General features: G+C 42.5%; 1 protein-coding gene across 1 annotated transcript in view; it reads right to left on the minus strand.

Annotated features, from left to right (window-relative positions):
- Positions 1-254: 254 nt before the first annotated feature.
- The window catches only part of LOC139014964 (cyclin-Y-like protein 1), a 40,005-nt gene continuing 13,712 nt past the window's right edge, over positions 255-26,547 (minus strand). Inside the window, exons 2-8 of the mRNA XM_070422028.1 lie at positions 17,524-17,621; positions 14,554-14,589; positions 11,939-11,990; positions 9,136-9,255; positions 4,665-4,831; positions 1,510-1,675; positions 255-365 (exon numbers count right to left, since the gene is read on the minus strand). Coding sequence (XP_070278129.1) covers positions 255-365; positions 1,510-1,675; positions 4,665-4,831; positions 9,136-9,255; positions 11,939-11,990; positions 14,554-14,589; positions 17,524-17,621 — 750 coding nt within the window. The remainder of the gene's footprint in view (positions 366-1,509; positions 1,676-4,664; positions 4,832-9,135; positions 9,256-11,938; positions 11,991-14,553; positions 14,590-17,523; positions 17,622-26,547) is intronic.

A 26,547-nucleotide genomic window follows, 5' to 3' on the forward strand; every position in this document is an offset into this window, starting at 1 on the left:
AAAAAAGATCCTCATCAGGTTAAAACCTTTCACTTATTTTTAAGAGGAAATACTAAACTTGCCAGAATAGGGAATATTATACTTCAACAGTCCTTGTTTTGGTAGGTGAGATACTCATTATGTCAACCCACCCCTCCCCGCCACCCCCGTCTCCCTTAAAAGAAAAGAACTTATCTGGGATTGGAGCAGAAGCAGTGATTCTTCTCCAGTCCTTGCAGATGAGGCGCTCATCATGTCACAGCCCTCATTCCTCCTTAAGATAAGATGGCATGGGCACGCTGCACATCACTAAGGTTAGCACAGCTGCCAGATTTTTTTATGGCCACCCTGCACAGGTTTTTGTTTTCACAATATCTGGAAATGGCCTAGGGGGAGACATGAGATAGAACACAGGCACATTCAAAATAAAGGAGCTGCAGCCTTCACAGAGAAAGCATCACTGATAGCCACACATTCCCACTTCTTTATATGGATTATAATTATTGCCTCTTCGGAGACCTGGCGTATACACTGCATGGTCCTTGGGATCCTATATTATGTTCATCCATGAAGTTAAGTAGTTTAGGGACTCTGATTAGATTGACAGAGCAAAGGGGAACTCAGAATTTTTTAAAGTTTGGGTTTTTTCAAGATGTCAAAGGTGTGACAGTCTGTCTCACAACAGTATCATCTGTTGTCTGTACACTTGGTTCCTTAAATATAATAAATATACAGTTGGGAAAAGTCATTGTTTACTCAGCTGTTTACATTCTATCCAATCTTCATTAGCTAGCATTTACTCTAAGCAAATTTTAATGAGGCAGGCATGTGCTGTATTTTACTGAAAGCTCGAAAGGGCTAGTGACTGATGCACCATCAAGGTACTATTTCACTTGCACATTAAGGCAGACGCACTCTAAAGGACTATTAAGTACCACAAAAACTGTCCATTTTTGTTGTAATTTTGTTGTATACTCCCCAGAATTCATAAGCCATAAATATTACTTTGTCGCACATACTTTACAAATGCCATTAAAAACCCATATACTTTCTACACCCAGTGCTTGAAGTACATATTCTACAATCTAAGTATCACTCTCTCAGGTTACTTCTGTCTAACAAACTGAAGGTACTGAACTGTGATCTATACAGAAAAGACATGAATTTGCAAACTGAGTTAAGAGTGATAAGTAGAATATGGTTGTAGAAATGATTAATGATACAATTGTAGTAAATTATTCATGTATGGTTATAAAATAGAATACAGTTTCAAAAAAACCCATCAAAGTTTAAAATGGATTTAAATTTTTCTGAATCGTGGTCACAGAAAAGGTAATTTTTATAATGTAGGATTCTTATATACACCATAAACATACTGCTAATATGATGTGAGAGAGTTAATAAGTCTTATTCAATGTGTTAGTTTAAAACAGCTTTTCATTTTCCTAGTCTCTACGTAATATGATTTATGCACAGATACTGGTTTTTGAGTCTGACAGAAAACCCCACTTTGTGATTCCACAGCCTTACCTCTAGGTTCAGTGCTCTTTCTTTTCGAAGAGGAGTCAATGCAATAGGCAACAATCCATGGTCACTTGCTAAGGACCGAAGGTCAAAATAGTATTGGGCATAGACACTGGTAGAAACATACAGACGAAACCGCAGTAGACATATGTATTGCCTTTCCAACTCATTTCTGGGGAAGAAGGAAAACACAAAACCACCACAGGGCAATTTTAGTCAACATGGTTCTCTTCAATATTGTCATTCTAAGCTACTAGGTTGGCTCTGAGTTTAGTTTTGAATTAAATAAAGGCTACCCAGCTGGGCTAATACACTAATGTTCAAACAGGCAAACAAGGCTCAACAATTTGTGGTCCCCTTTGAGTTTGGGACAAGGGGAAGGACTTTGAGTTTGGGACAAAGGGAAGGAGGTTATGTCTCTTGTGCACAACAGCTGTTGACTAGGGACTCAATTATCAGAGTTCCATTAGTGCAGCTGTAGGTTTATTCTTCTTGCTCACTCTCAGGGCTCCACTCTAGTGCTCAGATGTAAGGAATGATGTATGCTGTTTCTTAGCCCTGAAGAACTTGCAGACATTTTACCAGGCTGATAGCAGGAAGGGGATTAGTAAAATAAAGATGTGCCAACAAAAGGACTGGGCACATCACCACAGCAACAAATGGATCCATTCAGAACCACCACTCTTATCTTTGAGGGGAAAACTCTTGGAAAATTATCAGACACCAAAAAACAAACTGAGGAAGAGACAAATCAATGGAAGCATGTACAATGCTCATGGACAGGAAGCATTAACACCTTTAAAATGTCCATACCACCTCAAATAATCTCTTTCAACCAAATTCCTATCAAGATGCCAATGCCATCTTTTACAGAAGTAGAACAACTAATCCAGAGTTTTATACGGTCCCACAAAAGACCCTGGACAATTCGTCACAGCAGTTGAGAGAAAAACAAAAGAGGCTGGAGGTATCACACTACCTGATATCAAACTCCACTACAGGGTTAGAGTCATCAAAACAGCATGGTACTAGCATGAAAACAAACATAGATCAATGAAACAAAATTGAAAGCCCAGAAATAACCCCACACCTATATGTTTAATTACTATTTGACAAAAGAGGAGACTTCATTCAACGGTATGAAGACAGTCTATTCAATAAATGATGTTGGGTAAATTGAACAGATACATTCAAACATTGAAGCTAGACCACTTCTTACACCATATACAAGAATAAACTCAAAATGGATTGTTAACCTAAATGTAAGTGTCAAAACCATAAAACTCCTAGAAGAAAACATAGGCACTAAAATCTGGAATATTTCTCTTAGTGCTTTGCTGATAGATTACCCTGAGCAAGCGAAATAAAAGAAAAAATAAAGGATTGGGACTATATCAAACTAATAGTTTTAGTATAGCAAAAGAAAACATCAACAAAATAAAAAGACAACCCACTGATGGGAAAACATATGTGACATTGATATATCTAATAGGGGGTTTAATATTCAAAATTTATAAAAAACATATATAACGCAACACCTTATAAAAAACATATACAGCTCAATACCAAAAATACGAACAATCTAATTAAAAAATGGACAGAGGACCTGAAAAGACACTTATCCAAAGAGAGCATACAGATGGTTGATAGATAGGAAAAGATGCTTAACATCACTGATCATCAGTGATATGCAAATTAAAACCACAATGAGATATCCTCACACCTGTCAGAATGGCTATCATCAACAAACAGCAAGTGCTGACAAGGATGTGGTGGCAAGGTATATTGGTGCAGACACTGTGGGAAATAGTATGGAAGTTCCTCAAAAATTAAAAATTGAACTGCCTATGACTCAGTGATTCTACCCCTGGTATATATCTGAAGAAAACCAGGGCACTAATTGAGAGGATATATGCACCCTATATTCACTGCAGTATTATTCATAATCCTTAAGCTGTAGAAGCAACTCAAGTGCCCATTAACTGATGAGTGGATAAAAAAGCAGTGGAATATCATGACTCATCCATAAAAAAGAATGAATTCCTGCCATTTGTGAGAGAATAGTTGGACCTAGAGGGTATAATGTTAGTGAAATAAATCAGTCAGAGAAATACAAATAACATATGATTTCACTCAAAAGCAATATAAATGAACAAACAAAACAGAAGCAGACTCAGAGGTAAAGGGAACATTTTGATGGTTGCCAGAGGAGAAGAGGTTTGGGGGCGCTGGGTGAAGAAGGTGAAGAAATTGAGAAGTACAGACTGGCAATTACAATGCAGTTATGGGGATATAAATTACACCATGGGAAAGAGAGTCAATAATACTGCAATAACTATGCATGGTGTCAGGTCAGTACTAAAAATACTGTGGAAAACACTTCGCAAAGCACATGATTTTCTAACCATTATGCTGTACACCTGAGACTAATATGAAATAACGAGAAGCCCGGTGCACAGATTTGTGTTCTTACACAACCCAGGACCCCTCGGGGGATGTCAGAGAGCCAGTTTCGGCCTGATCCCTGCAGGCCAGGCCAAGGGACCCCACTGGTGCACGAATCTGTGCACTGGGCCTCTAGTATGCATATAAGATCTTTGGTTAATCTCTTCCCGCACTTCCCACTCCCCCATTCTCTCTGAGATTCATCAGTCTGTTCCATGTTCCCATTCCTATGGTTTCAATCCTGCGTTAAGCATCTGCCCAGGTCACGAGTGCACATCATAACTACTGGCTGGGCAGCCGGTCGCTTAGGTTTTTCTTTATATATAGATATTGAATGTAAAGTCTTATTGAAAATAAATGAAATTTTGAAAACGGGGGAATAAAAGACCTGAACTGGTAGAAAGCGTTAAGAAAGGCATGAAGGTATTTACATTACTGTTGTTTTTGAATCTGAGCTTCTACAAACTTTGCTACCAGAGAAATATACCAAATTATCACACAGATTATTACAATAATAACACATGAAGACATACTAATTAATGAGGAGTATGAAATGTCAAAGCAAATATGGATAGAAAAATGTTTGTAATTTTATGCCTAGTTCAGTCCTCTGCACACTGTAACCTTTCAAAATATTTCTTATTTTGTAAACTTTATGGGGGCAAATAAGGTATTCGAAAATGGTTTGAAACTTCATCAAAATCTTGCCAACTCACAAGTTCTTGATTGTAATGCCCCTTAGCAATGAGAAGAAGTGAAAATTCCACATAGCCTCATCGTGCAGATACTTGTAGGTCAGAATAATCGCTCCCAAAACAATGCGTTTCCAGTTAGATGGGCAAATGTCGATTTCAGCATAAGATAAAAGTCTTTCTATGTAAACCTGCAAAGTAGAACACTGGTTTTTGATTCTAGTTCAGTTTAAGTGCTGTGATAAGAACTTTCAGGAATTACAGATTTCATCAGTTTTTGACATGCCTTTTATTCATAGCTTCTAGAGAGACTGCTTGGCCAGCCAAAGCCAGAGGCCAAGAAACAGTTGCAAATCAGACACTTCTACTGCCTACTTTCCCATGTGAATTTCCAGCCTGCTCACCAAAGAGTCGCTGGTTCCACTCTTGGCCCCTGTCAGGACTCATGCGGGAGGCAATCAATAGATGTCTCTCTCTCATACTGATGATTCTCTCTCTCTTTCTCCTCTCCTCCACTTTCTTTTCTACTTTCTCTGATAATCAATGGATAAAATATCCTCTGGTGAGGATTAAACATTTTTTTAAAGAGAGTCCCCCCAGTGGCTGCTGTGTGGTGCAGCAGGACAGGCAGTGCAAACAGGTTTGTCTGAGGCAGGTCTCTACAACTGTCAGGTATTCCTGGACTTAGTGCCTTTGTAAGAAACACACACGCACACCAAGGATAGACATTTCATATCCCCTAAGCCTCACATCTCCATCACGATTCTGTGAAATACATCTCTGTCTTACACAACCTGAAGCTTGGTCAGTTCTGTTGGTTTCAGTTGGTAGCAGAGCTGCCAGTCTCTATCTCCCTGGTTCTCCTCTAAACCTGCCAGATAGCTGGTGAGATCTCATGATTTCTTCACATGTATTACATGTCTATTCTACAAAGAATTGGGTGAAGTTAACAGCTAAGCAAAGATTATAGATGCAAGCTGTGATTTGCTGTTTCGTCAAAGGGTTCTTTGAAGGAGAATATGTTTACTGTCTGAGGTTATCAGATTGACAGCCCACATTAGCCAAAGGTGTTAAAACCCAACTGTATTATAGAAAGCAAAAGGTTATTGAACATTATGTGCTATTAGTGAAAGTTTGCACCAATCTTCCAAAGCTAAATGCTCCCAGATATCCTATGAATGAACCTCCTTACAAGGTTTAACTGTCAACTTCCTGGGAATAATTAGAGACATACACAACATTGGAAATCACTCAACTTTCCTTCATCACTTCTACAGATTTAGAATGTGCCATTTCTCATTCATTTATACCACTTGCCCTCCTGTGTCAGTGGAATTGAGATTTCTCTTTTCACTGAAACTCTTCTAGCAGTGAAGTCAATCCCATCCCACTTCTGAAGAACACCTCCCAGAATTACCTCTTCTTGAACACTTTCCTGTGCCAGAGATTCTCCCCAATATGAATGTATTTATGTGATACCCATCCCACTCCCCACAATCCCTAGACTGCCTCCTCTCTGTTTGCTCACAGTGAATGCCCTGAAGTTGCTTCTCATCTCTCACTCTCTCCTTCGCCCACTGTAGTCTGCCCCTGGCACTGTCACTCGACCGAAACTACTACTGCTAAGGTCATCGGTGCATGTGCACATACAAGCTAGAGCTCTTCACCCTAGCTCCCCACTCCCCACGCATTCCCTAATGTCATGTGGGGCACTGCCATTTGCCTAAGTGCTTGGCCAAAGACATCCAATTGAGTTGACCTGTTGCAAACTGTTGGCAACTCTTGTTATCGCTGCCTGTCACTGATAGTGAGGCTGCTTCCTAGTCTATTTGTCACTTCTCACCCATGTCACTGTTATTGCCCCTGACTTCTCGGCCTCCACTCAGACTCCCAGCTACCATCATTCTCCCCAAAGCAGCCTGGATAGCTTTTGTAATCAAGAGCACTTCCCCACCCTGCTCAACTCTGCCAAAGTGTTTCCACCAAACAAATAAAAATGTCACTTTCTCCCATGACCTGCAAGCTGCAAGGCCCAATCAGGTAGCACTTGCCCTTCTGGTCCACATGACCTACATTCTCTCCCTCATTCCACACTCTGACCACACTGGCCATACATCACTCTTACTCAAATACCAAGTATAAGTTCCCATCTCAGAGGCTGGCACTTATTCCCTCTGCACATAACGCCAGAGCTCCTCATCTTCCTCAGTTCAGTCAGGCCAGGGTCAGATGTCATCTCTTACAGAGGCTCTTCCTGATCACCTCTCTCAAGTAGCAAGCCCCTCTCAGCATGATATCACGTCACCCTGCTGTACCTTCGTGATATTTACTACTACCTGAGATATTCACCTTTTAACAACACTCAGTTAAAGAAATATTTATCTCTTCCTCACTAGGACAGAAGCTCCATAAAAGCAAACACTTTATTCAACCATGGCTCTCCTCTATCCTCTGCACTTAGATCTGTAAGGACTCAGCTCTGAAGGAGAAATCATCAGGCATAGCTTAGGATGCTATCGAAAACAGGGAGAAACAATAAAATAGAAGGAAGATAAGCGAGGTTCCAGAAAGAGAGTGAGGTCAAAGTGCTCAATGCTGACAAGAAGTTGCTCATTCCATAAATATCCACTAAATACCTGCTCCTGTTACTCTTCCTGCTTCCATGCACTTTTTATTCACACATTTTCTCGGTATTGGAATAGCTAATACTAATTCCCTACCAGTAGCTCAGATTCATGCTCGAATTCCACATATTCAAACGCGTGGCCTGGTGCATCAAAAGCGTGCATGGAGGGGGGTGTTCCCTCAGCCTAGCCTACACCCTCTCCAATCGGGAACCCCTTGGGGGATGTCCAACTGCCAGATTAGGCCCAATCCCATGGGCCTAAACTGGCAGTCGGACATCTCCCTCACAATCTGGAACTGCTGGCTCCTAACTGCTCACTTGCCTACCTGCCTGATTGCCCCTAACTGCCTCTGCCTGCCTTCCTGCCTGCCTGCCTGCCTGCCTGCCTAATTGCCCGTAACTGCCTCTGCCTGACTGCCTGATCACCCCTAACTGCCCTCCTCTGCTGGCCAATTTGGTTCTGACTAGTCTCTTTCTATGCCAATCAGCATCAAAAGCTCTGCTTCCTAGGCAGCCATTGCCTCCTCACATTTCACCCAGATTTGGTTCTGACTGGTCAGTTTCTATGCCAGTCAGCGTCTCTGGGTCTATCAACAGAGCCTGCTCAGAAGTGCAGCACTGATGATCAGCCCCGGTGGAGGCCTGGAGAGAAATAGAGGTGCTGCTGCTGGCCCGGCTTGGAGACAAAGAGAGAGGCAAGTGTTGATCAACAGCTGCCACACAGGCTATGGATCAGACCCTGCTTTTCTCTTCAGGCCTCTCTCTGGGCCTGGTTTGCAGTCCCCTCAGCAGTCAGTGCTGGGTCATAGTGCCTGCGCCGCAGCAGTCAGTGCTGGGTCAACACGGCAACCAAGTGCTGACTGCAGGACTGACTTTCGGTTGGCTGAATCTCTGATTATGACGAACTCAGGGTTTTTATATAGTAGGATGATCTCTAGAGATGCCCCTCTGTCTCACAGGTGCATCATCTTAATGTGTTTGAAAAGCACTCATCCTCTTCTACCCCAGATGCTCTCCTTGCTGAGTTCCCTAGCTCTTCAAGTGGGAGCACCACTCCCGCCTTTGATCAGCTGTGCTCAGCACTCCAGAGGGCTGGCAGCTCTGTGGAAAGGCCTGTGTCTAATCCAGTGCCCACTGAGGGGTCTCTATTCAGAAGCACAGGCTGCCTCTCCAAAATTCTGACTGAACACTGACGGAGGAGGCACTGCACTAAGTACTCTTCCCTCAGACCAAGCAGGAGACTTTCCCCTTTAGGATTGTCCCAGGGAGGAGTGATACAATCCCCATTCCTTCTCACTAGAATGGACCACTCATTCCAAATGACACACTCTTTCCACAGGAATCCTGGATGAATGACACAGAGCCCCTTACACAGCTGTAGCTGAGCAGACAACCAGCAAAGCCCTTTCAGGTCCTACTGGCACTAGAATCCTGGAAACATCACAGGCAGGCACAAGAGGACAGCAAGGATGGATGAACACCCATCATCCAAGGAACAGAAAACATTGGGCTCTAGTTCTCAGTCAGGACACACATTACAACTGCCTGGGGAATGCAGCCTGCGACTCAGCTTAGACCTACACTGAACCTGACACTGCCTGGGGCCCAGAAGGTTCTGTTATTGCCCCCATCCTGCCCCATCAGCACACCTTGTATGTATGCCTGTGTGCACTGCATGTGCCTATGTCTCCTGAGGTCTGGAGGGAGAAATTGGAAACCTCTCCCTCCTGCTGCCTTTTATAACAGTCGCTTTGTGGTGAAAAAAGCAAGGACATTTTAAATCATAGTGATTATTAAGCTCAAGTGTGTGAACTTTACATCCTTTGATAGGTTTCCCTTAATAAAGTTCTGAAGGAAGAACTATCTTACCAATGTTGTTATGGCATATCCTCCTGTTGCCTTAAAGGCAATGAAGAAAGGTCGAATAAATCTGTAAATTGATTCGGGATCAGGATTATGATGAAAGAATTCCTCAGGAACCTTTTCTTCCTGAAAGAAAGTACCCATTGAAGAAAAATATTAAGTAATTTTGTAACAACCATGTTCCACTTGTGCCCATGTGCCGCTTAAAATAATTTTGATTGGGTGACATGTATTTTAGCCTTTTATTTATTTTTTTTCTTTTTTTTAATATATTTTATTGACTTTCCACAGAGAGGAAGGGAGAGAGACAGAGAGCCAGAAACATCGATGAGAGAGAAACATCGATCAGCCGCCTCCTGCACATCCCCCACTGGGAATGTGCCTGCAACCCAGGCACATGCCCTTGACCGGAATCGAACCTGGGACCCCTCATCCGCAGGCTGACGCTCCATCCACTGAGCCAAACCGGTTTCGGCTATTTTAGCCTTTTAAATATAAATAATGGGACCTTAAAAAACAGCGACTAAATATTGACACTCAATAAAGATAAATACAGGCACAACCTCAGAATATGTATATATTCCTTTCGAACTTCCCCTACAATATTCTGTCTAAATGTGACCTATTTTTAGGCTCCAAAGACTTGTTGGTTATCATGTCATACTTCTCTGCAATCAACTTTGAGAATGTAACCATCAGGCTCTAAGGCTGTGCTGTGCATACAGTGCTCACCAGCCACATATTGTTATAGAGCATATCTGAAGACATATGAAAATTTTTGTCATTCTAATTAATTCAATATTTAAATAGCTGTTTAATTGTCTTCTAGAGATCCTGACATATCTATTAGGTTTATGTACAAATATTAATATTGCTTGATGCTATTGAAAATTTTCTTTTAAAAATATACATTTTTGTTTTTCAGGCATGTTGTCCACTGTAGCTCACTAATTATACAAAGCTGAAACTCAGTTCTTACTGACCTATCCTATATAATAAAAGGGTAATAAGCAAATTGACTGAATGGCGGAACAATTGGTCGCTGTGATGCGCACTGACCACCAAGGGGCAGAGCCTCAACACAGGAGCTGACCCCTGGTGGTTAGTGTGCTCCCACAAGCAGAGTGCTGCTCAGCCAGAAGCCAGGCTGATGGCTGGTGAGCACAGTGGCTGTGGCAGGAGCCTCTCTCGCCTCCGCGGCAGTGCTAAGGATGTAAGCCATCAGTCAGACATCCCCTAAGGGCTCCTAGACTGAAAAGTGGCACAGACTGGGCTGAGGGATCCCCCACCGCCAGTACATGAATGTCGTGCACCGGGCCTCTAGTTTCTTATATAACATGAGAGGCTCAGTGCACAAAATCCGTGCATGGGTGGGTGGCCCTCAGCCTGTGCCCTCTCACAATCTGGGACCCCTCGCGTAGGGTCCCTAGGCTTGGCTTGTGATGAGGCCCTATTGGGGCTTTCCTTCTCCTGGCTACTGGCAGCTGGCCATGCCCCCGTTGCTGCCACTGCTTGCCATTGGTGTGGCACTGCCAACCCCTACCCCATCACTTGGCATCTCCCTCTGCGGGCAACAGGCGTGGGGTGTGATCATTGGCTGGCCTGGGTTTTCCCTCTGCGGGGTGATCACTGGCTGGCCCTGCACACCCACCACCACATTGCTAGCCAGTGGGCTGGGCCTCCCTCTGTGGGTTGATTGATTGCGGGGGCCCCCAGATCAATCACCCTGCAGAGGGTGGCCCTGCCCACACACGACAGTGCTGTCTGTAGGGGTAGCCTGGGTCTTCCTCTTTAGGACAATTAGTCGTGGGGCTCTGCCCACCCAGCTGGGGCTCCACAAATGGTCACCGCCCAGAGGATGGCCTGGGCCTCCCTCATTGGGGCGATCACGGAGTGCCACCCCACCCCGATCGATCGCCCCACCAGCCAGAGGCATGTGTCTCCCTCTTTGGGGCCTTGGCCTCCCTCTGTAGGGCGATCGTGGGGCGATGGCCGGGCCCCCTGACCAATCACATTGCACCCACCTTGGCAGGCCTGGCACCAGTGTGTGTCATAGCATGGTCATCCAAAGTTCATCTGGAAGGTCGTTCTGCTGTTTGGTTGTTTGGTCGGTTTGCATAGTACACTTTTATTATTATAAACTAGAGGCCTGGTGCACGGATTTGAGCACAGGTGGGGTCCCGTGGCCTGGCCTACGGGGATCAGGCCAAAACCAGCTCTCCAACATCCCTCAAGGGCTCCCGGACTGTGAAAGGGTGCAGGTCAGGCTGAGGCACCCCTCACCCCAGTACACAAATGTTGTGCACCGGACCTCTAGTTTCTTATATAACACTAGAGGTCTGATGCACAGATTTGTGCACAGGTGGGCTCCCGTGGTCTGGCTTGCAGGGATCAGGCTGAAACCGCTCTCCGACATCCCCCAAAGGGTCTGGGATTGCAAGAGGGCAGTTCTCGGGTTACACACCCCAGAATCGGGTCCCTCCTCTCTGGTTCCAGGTTCATCACCTGAGAACCACAGCTGCCAAGTCACAGCAACTCAGTAGCATCTGCATTGAGTGTCAGCCCCCTGTTGGTCAGTGCGCGCCATAGCTACCAGTTAGACAGTCGCTTATGCTTATATATATAGAGATTTCTTTTGTAAAATAATTAGATACAACATGTGGTGGGGAAGAAAACTTAAAGGAAGGTAATGTGAACTCCAAGCTGGAGAAACTAATTTTTTACTAGTGATTCATTTTGAAGCAAATCAGCATGGAATAAGCACAACTGTCTGAGAGAAAAGGACAACCTCAATACAACTGGCACTTACTGTGACAGGATGGAGTCTCTCATCAAAAATGTCCTTGGATCTATTTGCATCTCTAGAAAACAAGAACGTGATTGAAAAAAAACTAATCCAGGAATTGTCGTGTTAGCAACACATCTGCTGGGAGTAGAGGGGGGCGGAGGGAGCTTAACTTTCAACAAAGAAAGTCCTTCTACAAATTCTTCTCTTAGATACCGTAGGAATTTTCTGACCTCTTTTTATTCAGCACAACAATTTCTGTGAAATTTTTTCTACAATGACCTGCCAGAGCTGCCTTTATAAGCATTGACCCTCCCCAATAGGCAACACTAGGCAACCAAATCGATGGCCAGTCCTCTAACCTCTCATTGGCAGACACAGGAACATTTTACAACGCAGTAGTAGTGGCAATTCTTCATGTGAGAATGAGATTCCTGTTTTTTTTTTTTCCACTGTTTTTTCTCTCACTAGTTTCCTATATTATATTCTTCTTGATTCTTTACAATAATCTGAGGTTAAAATTTGCCTTTGTATTTTAAAAGTGACCACTCTATTGATTTGAGGGGGAAAAAATGGATTGGCTGCCTCCTATACATGGAACTGGAAAAGTAGCTATGTGGCCTTACAGTATTGAACCTACAACCTAGGTATGTGCTGCCCTAACTTGGAATCAAACCTGCCAGCTTTTGGTGTACAAGACAATGCTCCAACCAACTGAGTGAGGGAAACCAGTCTTCTGGGGGTTTTTAGGTTTAATATTCCACCCTACTACACTCTGCTCATTTACACAGTGGTTCTCCAAGTGTGTTTTGCAGGCTTCAGTGGATCCACTAGACCATTTCCAGGAGACCCATGAGGCCAAAACTGTTTCTATAGAAATATTAAGGCACTGCCTGCATTTATACTGACATTTGCAATGACTGGATAAAAGCCAAAGTCAGTAAAACTGGTTTCTGAGCAAGAATCAAGGCAGGGGTCCCAATCTGTGCTAGTAGTTATTCTATTCTTCACTGCCACTTGTTGACAAGAAATATGCTTTACTTAAGCACATCTTTGATAAAGCAGTGACAATGAATAATGTAATTAGAAGTTGAATCTTCTTTTTATACTCTACAGTGGTTCTCAACCTTCTGGCCCTTTAAATACAGTTCCTCATGTTGTGACCCAACCATAAAATTATTTTCGTTGCTACTTCATAACTGTAATGTTGTTACTGTTATGAGTTGTACTGTAAATATCTGATATGCAGGATGGTCTTAAGTGACCCTTGTGAAAGGATCATTCGACCGCCAAAGGGGTCGTGACCCACAGGTTGAGAAATGCTGCAAGGGGAAGTATGCATTAAGCATTTCTGCATACTGAAATGTGGTTGTTAAGGAAAAGCACTTGGAATTAGTTGTGAGATGAATGCCCTACTGTTCTCAGAGAATAATATTTTTATTTGATAATACAAGTGTCGTGCACTCAAGACTGAAAAGTGAGTCTGTCATTTCCAGGAAAATAACTTATACATTTCTTGCCATATGCACAGTTCCAGCTATCAAGCTCAAAATCAAGATTGGGGAAAACTTGTATCCTTTTTGTAACCTAACAGTTTTTCAATACCTAAAGGTTTTTCTGGGAAGACTGGTGGTTATGTGATGCTACCTAACAAAAGTGAGTTTTGATACTGTAAAAAGAAATGTGAGCTGATACTTTCCAAATGACCAATGCACAATGTTATTAGAAAATTACTTACAATTTAAGAGATTCATTTAGCATAGAAGATGTATGCATGGGTACTAATTTAACAGAGACCTTAGTACAAGTTCAAGGATAGGATTTAAAATTCCATTGTAACTAATTTCAGAAGACAGCTTCTGTGGACTTCTGGTATAGTATCAAAGAATATCCAAAATTACCTGAAGGCTTTGAAAATACAAACTTTTCTAGCCATAAAGATACATGAGGCTGGGTCTGCATATTGTTTATTCAAAACAAATTATTGAAATGACTGAGTAATCACTAAGGATTGAAGACAGGGTGTAAGTGAGAATCAGCTGTCTTCTGTGGAACCAGACATAAAGAGATTTGCAAAATGTAAATAAGTGACACAATTTCCATTTGACCAATTTATTGTGGAAAATGATTCTCTTTTATAAAGAATTTTGTTACCACTATGACTTGCTATCAGGGGTGTTTCTGCCCCCCAGGAAACATTCGGCCATGGTGGATACAGCTTTTGTTGTCAAAACGGGGCCTGGGAAGATTATGCTACTGGCATCTAGTGAGGAGAGGCCAGGGAAGCTGTAAACACCCTGTAACGCACAAGGCAATCCGCCACAACAAAGCAGTATCCTGCTCAAAAGTTCAACAGTGCTATAAAAACCATGTTTCAACATACAAGGAATTCATTTTTAAATTCTCAATTTTAATTTCTAATACAGTAAATATCAATATAACCCACATAAACAAATTTTCTTCAGGATCCTCAATAACTTAAGCATTAGGAGTCCTAAGACGAAAACAAATGGTTCGCTTCAACAATGTAATAAGAGCACTATAGCTTACTCCAATAATATCCATAGTTAAAATCTAACACTAACTTTATATCTTGTAAGTTTATTAGCTAGAATAACAAGACTGGTTTTAAAACTCACCTCTTCTTTATGTGGTAATATATTGCTAGTGCCAGGCTGTGGAGAAAAGAAAAAGTAACAATTGACTTTATGTCAGGTCTGAAGACAGGTTTTAAAAGGGTTGTGGTGGGGGAAGACCATCCCAGCTGCCCAGTGGCCATGAGATCCTCATTCAGAAAGTATCGCCCAAGCACTTTCTGCCTTGTGGTAGTTCTTTGTCAGTTACTAAAATTAGGAAAACCAAAATGCTAAGGAATATGCTGTTAGAAGACATGTTTTGGGTGATCATTATAACATATAAGTTATTACACTCTTGCCCTATCTTTTGCCTTTCTACTCAGAGAACCTTTCATCGTGTACAAGTTAGATCTACTTGTACACATGCTTAAATTTAAGCCACAGTAGTTTTTCCACCTGCCCACCTATTTTCCTTCTTCCCCTAAAGTTAAATAAAATCCTCTATACTGAAGACAATCATTTAAGGTCACTTTTACATAATTGTTAAGAAAATATAATGGCAAATATAAGAATGCAATGAAGTAAAATTATACACCGTGTAGTATTAAAAACATTTATTTCCAAATTAGTTTAAATAAAATTTTAATGAGCAGATGTAAGTCCTCACATACTGCGTAAGTTCCTATATCCCTATGTTATTCCCAGATGCTGTGTAACATGAAACAAAGGATTGCTCTAGATCAAGTTATATGCTTTTTCTCTTTGCCCCAAATGTCAGAAATGAAGCTCCAAATAATTGAGGAAAAGCAAACCTGAATTTTATAACTAGGTTATAGAATATTAGCAGTTGTACAAAGGCCTGTAGCATTGTTAGCATCAAAGATGGGCACTTCTATAGTGCTTCATACAGTTTCATCTTCAAAATAATTTTAAAATCATAGAATTTGAAGCATATAAGCTGAAAGGAACCAATGAACTTGTGATGATATTTAACTCAGCAACCCATTTTACAGAGAAAGTAACCAAGGCTTAAAACTGACTTGTTCAAGGTCCCACCAAGAGTGAGAAGCAGTTCTCCTTCTTCTACCCTCTAACCAGGCAGTGTGTTTCCCAAGCTTGGCTGTGCATTGGGATCATCAGAGGAGTTTTACAAACTGCCTCCTTCCACCTTGAGATGCTCTGATTTAACGGGCATTGGTTAACTTTGGAAGCTTCTCAGGGGATGACAAAGTGCAGCAAAGTTTGAGAACACATGAAGTAGAGTTAAAATCAAAATCATCCCAGATGCTTTTCTCCACATAAAAATGCCTTCCATCCCTCCTCAGCTTATCAGAAGGCTTGTGAGAGTGACAGAGTGTGTTAGGGAAGGAGCAATGGAATGCATGTGTTTAGAGACACATTTAGACAAAAATTGCGTAAGTGATTCTAATAAGGCTCACCCATCCCATTGAGAACAATGCACTCTTACCCCAGAATAAACATTTTTTCAAAACCATTCCTAAAAGCTAATGAGCTCTATTAATATTCTCACTAAACCTTTAATTTACCAATAGTAAATGTACTGAATGATCATTTTCAAAACTTGATAAGAGCAAATGAAAATTTGCTGTACTTCCAAAAATTAGACGAATTTGGAGGGAAAAGGCGTAACACCCACTTGTCTAAGTAAGGCTAATCTTCAAAACAACTCTTGAATTATATATTGTAACACCAGAATCATCTAATTCAAAAGAAGCTATGAAATGCAGCCAGAAAGGACTGGTTTTTACTCCCTGATTTAGTGGCCAGACTGAAGAAAAAGACTCAGTGATTGTGAGTTGGGTGGCAAAGCTCAGGACTTTAGAGAGAGACGGGCTCCAGTTTTGCTGAAATTCAATTTGATCTCAAGTGTTGTTATGAGAGAAGAAACTTACATTATTATGATTGTGAACTGGCTGTTATAATTAAAGTAGAAGTTACTGAGAATTTAATTAGCCAAAAAAGCTGATACAATATAAACAAAATTAAGTTTATAAATAAATTATGTCTTAGGACTGAAAAATAAAATCAGGAATGAGGATTTTAATATTTTCAGGTAGAATTTCCCAAACTGTGTTCTGGAAAGTCAACCCTCTCATCTTGTAGAGACACCAATAATGATCCTTGGACAGCACCAATGGGGTTCAGGAAGCTCCACATCCTAGTTTGGTTTTATTTTGCTCTTAAGTAAGCTTGAAAGTTTCCTATTAGGGTGTTTTTAAAGTGCATCTCCAATTGTGGACTATGAACTCACAGAATTTAATGAATAGTTTTCAGCATCATGACACTGTTATGTTTGCTGAAGCGTAAACTTGACTGTGACTATGTTTCCCAAACTTCACCTCTCTCATGATTTTTTGCTTTGATTTTGTTATATATGGATCGATAAAATGTAGTGTCTTGAAGATGTGTAAATATATATCTATACATACATATATATAACTAAATTTAATTCATCTATGAAATTAAAACCTCAGTTGAACAAATTTAATCCTCAAAGAAATTATCCTGAAAAGTTGTTCCTTTAGACTGCTTTGATGCATTTTTCCTGGAAGGAGAGTGCATTTCAATATAGAAATAGTGCAAAAAAAAAGAAAGTAGGATGGGGGAAACCTGACACAATCCAATGGGCTGTAATTGCAGATACATGCTGGTGAAAGTAGGGGACAAGCTGTCCCTTCTTCCAAGAGCAGCTTCCAGGGTAGTACACATGGTTTTAGGCCTGTATCTCATGAAGAAATACTCTATTCCAGAAACATTCAGTAAAACGCACCTCTCCTTTCATTGGTTCAACAATGTGTCAGGAACAGTAATGCCTCAAGTAAAGATAAACACTTTTGGGGGGATTTTTTAATTGTTAAGTGGGTTTCCCTTCTTCCATCCACTCTAAGATTAAAATGGAAGTGGAAATCAATATATAATTGATACCAGTGTTTTAACCTGAGCACTGAAAAGGACAATCAAATGAAAGTACATATGGGCAGGATAAGGGTTCTGTCCTCTATTTGTACTCACCACTGCAAGGTGATTTTCAAATCAGACTGAGAAATAGTGCTGTCTACAAATACTGTAGCACACGAGCTGTACTTTTCCCTAAGGTGACCAGGAGACACCTGAATGGGAAGGGGAGCAGAAGAAAATATCACAGTAACTTAAACCTACAAAAGTGTGTATTTCCTTGGTTAAAATGTCAGACAATTAAGCATTACAATTGTTCTCATACCCTATGAACTGCTTCAGTGCAATACCATGTGCAGCTCTGCAGTAAACACACTGCATGCTCTCACTTCCAACGATGAGAATTGACGAAGGGGTCATAAAATGGTGCCCTGGACATACTACCTATAATCCAACTTGGCAAACACCTATGATTAATTCCCTTTATAACAATGTAAAACATTTAAAATAAGATTTTAGTGTTTTTTCCTTGAGAAATGAATCCTGCCAAGATTTCTATTTCTACTATTTATTTTCTACATTAAGACATACTGCCTTCTATAATATTGAAGCAAGAGCTTTTACTGAAGTACATAAAAGCCAATAATAAATGTTAGTTCAGGAGACAGTGTGACAAAATACATGTATCTGAGGCAGAGGTGTGTGTGTGCTGGGGCTGGCCTGCGGCTCACAAGTTAGGGACCAGAGTTCTCTCTGGGCCTCAGTTTCCTTACCTTGAGAATTAAAAAGTATTGTTTTAAGATTCTCTCACATCCAAAAATAGATCAAACAACTCTGAGAATTTAACTCTCTCCTCATGTTGAAATAAGACTATTATTACATTACTCAAAAGAGAACCTCAGATAATACGGTACTTAACATGATATTACAAATTCTACTAGAGGCCTGGTGCACACATTTATGCACAGGTAAGGGGTCCCTTGGCCTGGCCCGCCAATCAGGGCTGATTGGGGCCGTCTTGCCCAGTCCTGATCCGGGCTGATCAGGGCCAACCAGCCAGGGGGAGGGACTATGGGAGGTTGGCTGGCCACAGGAGGTTGGCTTATGAGCACAATTAACACCAGGGGCAGTTTCTGCATTGAGTGTCTGCCCTCTGGTGGTCAGTGGGCATCATAGCGACTGGTTGACTGGTTGTAACGGTCTCCTAGGCTTTTATATATATATATAAACTAGATCCAATGCATGAGTTCATGTACGAGTAGGGTACCTCAATCAGGGCTGATTGGGGCTGTGGGAGGTTGGCAGGCGGAACAGGCCATGAAAGATTGGCCAGGCAGCCTAATCGGGGCGATTGGGGCCAGCTGACCAGGGGAGGGGTCATTGGAGGTTCCAATCAGGGCCACTGGGGCCAGCTGGAGGGAGGAAACGTGGGAAGTTGGTTGACTAGCCTTGGGTTACGGCCATGGGAAGTTGGTTGGTCAGCGGGAGGTGCTGCAAAGGGTTGGCCAGTCACCTGGGGGGAGGGGCTATGGGAGTTTGCCCGGCCCAAGGGAGAGACTGCGGGAGATTGGCCAGGCCATCGGGGCCATCAGGCTGGCTGGCCAGTGGGGGGAAGGTTTGTGGAACGTTGGCTGTGGAAGTACACTGACCACCAGGGGGCAGCTCCTGCATTGAGTGTCTGTCCCCTGGTGGTCAGTATGCATCATAGCTACTGGTTGTTCGGTTGCTTAGGCTTATATATATATATATAGATTCCCTAAGCTACATGATACTAATCAGGACTCTGCCTCACTCAGATGCTCTCTCTGACTACAAGGCCTTTTTCTTCCACTTTTTCTCAGCAAGGTTAACCCCACTTCCCAGCTACCTCCAGGAGATTTCTGCCAATAGTTACACGACACAACTGCTCCCTTTCTCTACTCTCACACATCTGAGTTACTACTTGTTACACGGTATCAACTGCTTCCAGGGCATCCCTCTCATAAAAAGTGAGCTTCTCTAGGGAAGACAGGACTTTCACTCCTGTTATACATCCAACCTTCTCAGCACAGAATCTGGGGCAAGTTGGGCGTGCGACAAGTATTTGACCAATTGTCTAAAATCAATTGCAACTGGAAGGCAAATCCTACTACTGAGACAAATTAGAATTTACCTGCAGTGGTGTCAGACATATGACAATGATTTTTTGAGATATGCTAGAGAATAAATTATCTTTAAAACACTAGAAATATTCATGTCTTTTAGAAGTATCCATTGATTTAAGAGCCCAACAATACAGCAAATACTGAAAGAGCCCAAATACGGAAAGAGCCCAAACGATGTTACAAAAATCCTCTTAGAGTAAAACCAAAACCCAATTCTAGTCACTGTAAGTAGTTGAAAGTAATAGTAGTAGTCTTTAATATGACAGAATACCAACATTCTAATAAGCTTCATTTTGTTAGTGGCAAAATGGCACCAGATGTTTGACTTTTATCGTTGAGTTTGGCTGAGGAAGAATTTAGAGCCAAGAACTTAAATTATAAGAGAAAGTATATTTAGAAAGTCACAGAGGTAGAAGTGAGCCAGTGTTGCTGCGTGGGCTCCACACACAAGTTACAGAGGCAGAAGAAGGGCCCCTGGAACTTAGAAGAACGAAAGGAAGAATATACACGCCCAGGGAAACAAGAGGGGGAAGGCATGGGCATGCTCCAGAGTGAGAGCACCTGAGAAGAGGGCAGGGAAAACTACAGGCATGCTCAAGGGAGAGAGAGCACAGGTGCTGGGTCCTTCATCTTAAGGGCTTTTACCTAAAGGCAGAAATTTTAGGGACGGTCTTAGGGGACCTAAGCTGGGCCTGAAGCTGAAACCAACTGAGGCCTAGATATTACTTCTACTTTGACCAAAACTCTGTCTCTAAGCTCAGCAGACCTGAGGCTTTGTTACTAAGGTTGTTAGAATCAGGCCAGAACCTCTTTTGTCCTCAGGGCTTAATGCTATGGGAGTCAGGATGCAAGGGCATGCATGCAAGTTGTATGAGACTATTCACTGGGACCCTTGTTTCTCTTTAAGGGTGTCCATTTGCTGGGGGAGGAAAGATGAGGGGACCAGAGATATGAAAGTTCAGGGGTTGTAAACAGCATGACCGGTGATGTGCTAAGGGAGGAAAGGTCACCCTTGGGTGAGGTCCCACCCTACAATACTTGGTTTCCCAGTTTTGCCCATTGCTAGGCACCAACAGCTTTCTACTTTGGTGACATACTTGGCCTATCATTCCTACTCTGTTCGTGTCTGCCTCACTGCCTACTGTATCAGTTTCCTTGTGTTATTATAAACTAATTCAGATAAGCCTTCTTTCCTCATATTCCTATAAAATAGCTTTCATCATGCTGTCACACTTTCCCACCAGGGTATCCCTCATATACACAAAAGGCAGGAAGGGAGATTGTCCGGTTGATATCTTTTAAAATGCAGAGCATTTTAAAACTTCCAGTATCCAATAATCAGAAATATCTTTATATTATACTAGAAGCCAGATACAGAAAATTCATGCAGGAGTAGGCCTTCCTTTCCCTGGCTGCCAGCACCAGCTTCCCTCTGGCACCCGGGACCCAGGCTTCCCTCGCAGCCCTGTCTCCATCTGGAAGTTGGTTGTCCGGGAGGATGTGGGGTCAAATTAGTATATTATACTTTTATTGTTATAGATAAAATATCATTTTGCCTGTTTCAGATGCTTCCCTTTAAAGCCACTGACTCATCAGTAACCAGAAGCACCAGATGGCATAATTTGAAAACAATCATTATTTAGAGGAATAAATTCTCCTTCAAGCTAGAAATATTTTAACGATAGCTAAAACTCTGATATGTTTCTTAAGCCATGCAGTTAACATATACTTTACTATTGGGATCTCATCAGACGAATACAGCTTAAAATATGAAAACTCAATCAAATACTTTTTTTCTAAATGGAAGGTTTACTACTATACAGCTGCAATATGGCATATAATACACCATAATAAAGTCAATTATGACCAGAAACCTATATAGAGGGGAGTAAAAAGAATAGGAAAAAATGCACCAAAATATAGACTAATTAGTAAAACTTTGGGTGATATTTGCTCCCATTTCCTCTATTTAAATTTTTTCCATTATAAACGTACATTGTGTTCTATTTGAAAATAGTGCTAAAACACTGAAAATTTTTAATCAGACATGGGCTCACAGGTCTATGGGGGTTCATTTAGTAAAACAACACTTTACAGTATAGTACTGTTAGGTCCAATCAAAACAACACTGAGTACTTCCCCATCAGTCCAGGTCTACTCCCAATTTTTCAAAATTTCAAGTACCAAGTATCTAGTACCCACTATGGTGGCAGAATTAAACCTCATAGCAAATCCTGGATATACTGGCTGCCAGATGATTATGTTTCTCTCATCTTGCTTGAATATGTAAAACAATTGTTCTTTATGGTTAAAACTTTACTGTTGCTAGCGTACAACCTCAATAAACTCCACAGAAAAACATAGAGATAAAAATGCAAATACTAAAAAAGAATCAAAGAGCCTAAATGCTAATGACAAGGTAGTCTTTGTATGTATTTCAGTAGGTCACTAGAATACACTAGGCAAAAAAATCCTACTGTATGTTCACTCATTCAGAACAAATGGTAGAATAGATTGACTTTTACAATCTTTTCAAGAAAGGGAAGGGGTTTGTTAGATTTACTTAGTTATTATTATCATTGTTTTTTATTGTCTAAAGTTTTACATGTCTACTTTTTCCCCAATTGACTCCCCATGTCATTCCCACCCCTGGTGGGCAAGCCCCCACCGCCCCAGTGTCTGTGTCCATCGGTTATGCTAATATGTATGCATATAAGTCCTTTGGTTTCTCTTCTTACCCCCTCTCCCTCCTCCCCACTGCTATTTGTCTCTGGATCTATTCCTGTTTATCAAATTATGTTCATCATTATATCATACATATGAGTGAGATCATGTGATATTTATCTTTCTCTGACTGCCTTATTTCACTTAGCATAATGCTCTCCAGTTCCATCTGTGCTGTTGCAAATGGTAAAAGTTCCTTCTTTTTCATAGCAGCACTAGAGGCATGGTGCATGAAATTTGTGCACTGGGGGCGGTGTCCCTCGGCCCAGATGCACATTCTCCAATCTGGAACACCTCGCGGATGTCTGACTGCTCGTTTAAGCCCAATCCATACACTGGCAGTTGGACATCCCTTTCACAATCTGGGACTGCTGGCTCCTAACCACTCGCCTGCTTGCCTGCCTGATTGCCCCTTACTGCTTCTGCCTGCTGGCCTGATCGCCCCCAACTGCCCTCCCCTGCCAGCCTGATTGCCCCCAACTGCCCTCCCCTGAAGGGCTGATCTTGCCCTCAATGGCCCTCCCCTGCTGGCCTGGTTGCCTCCAACTGCTCTCCCCTGCCAGCCTGATCTTATCCTCAACTGACCTCCCCTACTGACCTGATTACCCCTAACTGCATCTGCCTTGGCCCCCACCACCATTGCTTGGTCCAGAAGAAAGTTGGACGTCCAGAAGATGGTGGGTCAACCCAGTCTAATTAACATATTACCCTCTCATTAGATTATATAGGATAGGATTGCTTTAAGGGGGCGGGGAGGGAAGCCTTTTTCAGCAGGAGGAGATGCACTTGGCAGACAAAAATACATAATCACTATATCTTGATTGAGAGGCAGCCGTATGCACTGTACAGCCAAACTGGTCATTAAAAAATTGAACCACTTTCTTACACCTTACACCAAACAACCTTTGCCTTAAAACCTCTCCTCAGCCCCCACCTTAACTTCTGCCTTCACAGTTCATCCAGATTAGGTTTTGATTGGTCAGTTTCTATGCCAGTCAGAATCAAAATCTTTGCCTCCTAGGCAGCCATTGGCTCTTCTCAGTTCACCCAGATTTGGTTGATTGGTCAGTTTCTATGCCAGTCAGCATCTCTGGGCCTATCTACGGGCCTGATCAGACAGGTGTGGCTGACCAGCAGCCACCCCAGGCTTCTGGCAAGCAGGCTGAACTGCTGACCTCTCAGAGAGAGCGAGCTGCGGCTGCTGGTGAGGCCCAGAGAGAGAGGCAAGGGCTGATCAGCAGCTGCCACGGAGGCTGTGTATCAGACCCTGCTTCTCTTTCCAGGCCACACCAGCACCAACAGCAGCTGATCAGCTCTGTCTCTCTCATTTTCTGAGAGGTCAGCATTTCAGCCCGCTCGCCAGTCCCTGCTCACCCGAGCCTGCTCCATGTGAAGTGTGGTGTTCGGTCATCCCTTCAGTTGTTTTGTACATTATGGTCCCTGGCTCTTTATATATATAGACTAGTAGCCCGGTGGAGAAATTCATGCATGGGGGTGGGAGGGAAAGGGGGACCCTCATCCTGATTGGCTGGTGAGCGTAGTGGAGAGGACGGTACCAGAGTTGGTGAAAGTCCTGAGAGCCCCTGGGTGTGGCTTGGCGTGCCTCCTGGGGCTGGTGAAGGTCACAAGAGCCCATGGCCATGGCCACCGTCGCCTCCTGGGGCACTTGACACAGGCATATGCAAATTAACCTCCATCCTTGTGGGATACTTTGTATAGTCACTCAGATTGGCTTGTGGATGTGGCTTGTGGGCATGGCTTGGGCATAGCAGAGAGATGGTTAATTTGCATGTTTCTCTCTTATTATATAGGATAATGAACTCACAGAAAGAGAAATGAAAAAAAAATCCCATTTATCCGTGCACCAAAAAAATTAAGATCACTGGGAATAAATGTAATTAAGGAGGTAAAAGACCTCAACACAGAAAACAATAGGACATTGAAAAAAGAGATAAAGGAAGATCTAAACAAATAGAAGAACCTAATATGTGCATGGATTGGTAGAACCAACATTATTAAAATGTCCATACTACCCAAAGCAATCTACAGAATCAATGCAATCCCCATTAAAACACCAATTGCACATTTCAAAGATTGATAACAAACTTTCCTAAAATTTATATGGAATACAAAAATACCCTGAATAACCACAGCAATGCTGAGAAAGAAGAACAAAGTTGGAGGGATCACAATACCAGAAATGAAGCTATATGAGCAAGACATGGTTCTCACAACTGCCTGGTACTGGGACAAGAAAAGACATATAGACTAATGGAATAGAACAGAAAACCCAGGGTTCCTTAGATTTAAGTTCAATAGCAAAGGCTAGAAAAATTATCATGCCTGGGAGTCTAAGTGACAACGCAAACCTTACTATCAAGTACCTGTTGAAATCCTGCCTACTGCCTCATCTTAACATATCCTATATAATAAAAGCCTAGGTAGTGTCACGTGATGTTGTCACAAGATGGCTGTCACAAGATGGAAGTCACAAGATGGCTGGCAGGGGAGGGCAGTTGAAGGTGATGAGGCCGGCAGGGTGGGCATTTGGGGGCGAACAGGCCAGCAGGAGAGGGCAGTTAGGGGTGACCAAACCTGCAGGGGAGGGTGTTAGGGGTGACCAGGCCTTCAGGGGAGGGCAATTGGAGCTGACCAGGCCTGTAGGGCAGTTTGGGGTGATTGGGCCTTTAGGGGAGTGCAGTTTGGGGTGATAGGGCTGTAAGGGGAGCAGTTAGGTATCAATCAGGTTGGCAGGGGAGCGGTTAGGGTGCAATCAGGCTGGCAGGTAGAAGCAGTTAGGGGCAACTAGGAAGGCAGGCAGACAGGCGGTTAGTATCCAGCAGTTCCGGACTGTGAGAGGGATGTCTGACTGCCAGTTTACCTATATTGGAGAGGGTGCAGGCTGGGCTGAGGGAGCACCCCACCCCTCCATGCATGAATTTCAAGGACCGAGCATCTAGTTAATAAATAAAATGGAACTTTACTGTTTTCTCTCTACTTTTTCACAAGTTGTGGATATTAAGAATTAATAATGACTTCTGAATCACTTAAAATTTCTAACACTTATATGCATTAATGGGAACTGCTCCATCTATGTGGCACAGAAATGGGACAATCTGATGAAATGCAGTTTGAATAGAACTCTTCACCAAGCCTTTAGTAGAAAAATGGAGTATTCTAACTATAGAAGTAACCAAAAATATTCTCTGAATTAATATTTTTAACTTCATTGAATTAAAAATTTAAACTTTGATTTACACTTTAAATATAAGTTCTAAGTTCTAATTTTGAGTTAGAACGTGTAAGTTTGAGATTTCTGAATTGACCTCAATTCCATTTCCTTTCCCCTTTCTTTCAGAGATATGTCATTAGAATTAAAGGCATAAAAAAGCTACCGAAAGTATAAGAACAAAACAGAGGAAGCACACTTTAGTGTCTAAAGAGAGTGACTGGAATAGGGGTAAGAAAGCCAGTTTGTCTTACAGAACCCAAGGCAGGCTCAGAATGCAGACCCCAAATTCTTGCAGTGTAGCCCTGAGAGTTAAAAGTTCCTGCTCAGGGGAGAACCAAGATGGCGGCATATGTAAACGCCTGTATTTGCTGCCTCCCACAACTACATCAAAGTTACAATTAAAAGACAAAATGGATATCATCCAGAACCACTGGAAGGCTGGTTGAGCGGAAGTCCGACAACTAGAGGGAAAGAGAAAAGCACATCTAGACTGGTAGGAGATGCAAAGGAGCAGAAGAGCAGAGGTACAGAGGCACGTGAAATGCACTGGCAACTGGGTATGCTGTTGTCTTTTTCAAGTGGGAGGGAGATACAAACTCCCGAATGCTCTGAAATCCAGTACTGGGCCAGAATCTGGGGACCCACACTCATATGAGGAGAACCTGGATTGTCTGGCATCAGGCCGGAACATGAGGGCGGGTTTCTTACAGAGGTGCTTGCAGTGATCATTCTTCCTGCATGAAGCCGTGGGACACAGAGACCCAGGAACCTAATGGGGCAGGGCTGATGGGCAACCATTGCTGTTTGCACCACCCTGTGATTCCATGAGACTACACTCCACCCAATTTATAACCTCACCAAAGCTGTGCACAGAGGCTTTTGCATATGAATGGCCTGACCTTTTGCAACCTAATCTAACAAACTGCAACTGGGTCTAAGAACCCCAGAGCTTCCAAAAGAAGGCTTAAGTCTCCTTAGCAACCTGCACTGCTTCACAGCTGCACTCCATGTGGGAACCTCCAAACCCCAAACAAAGAGGAG

The sequence above is a fragment of the Myotis yumanensis genome, unplaced genomic scaffold, assembly GCF_028538775.1.
Source record: "Myotis yumanensis isolate MYYU_CA2020_CCGP unplaced genomic scaffold, mMyoYum1.0.hap1 SCAF_1, whole genome shotgun sequence".
Taxonomy (NCBI): Eukaryota; Metazoa; Chordata; class Mammalia; order Chiroptera; family Vespertilionidae; genus Myotis; species Myotis yumanensis.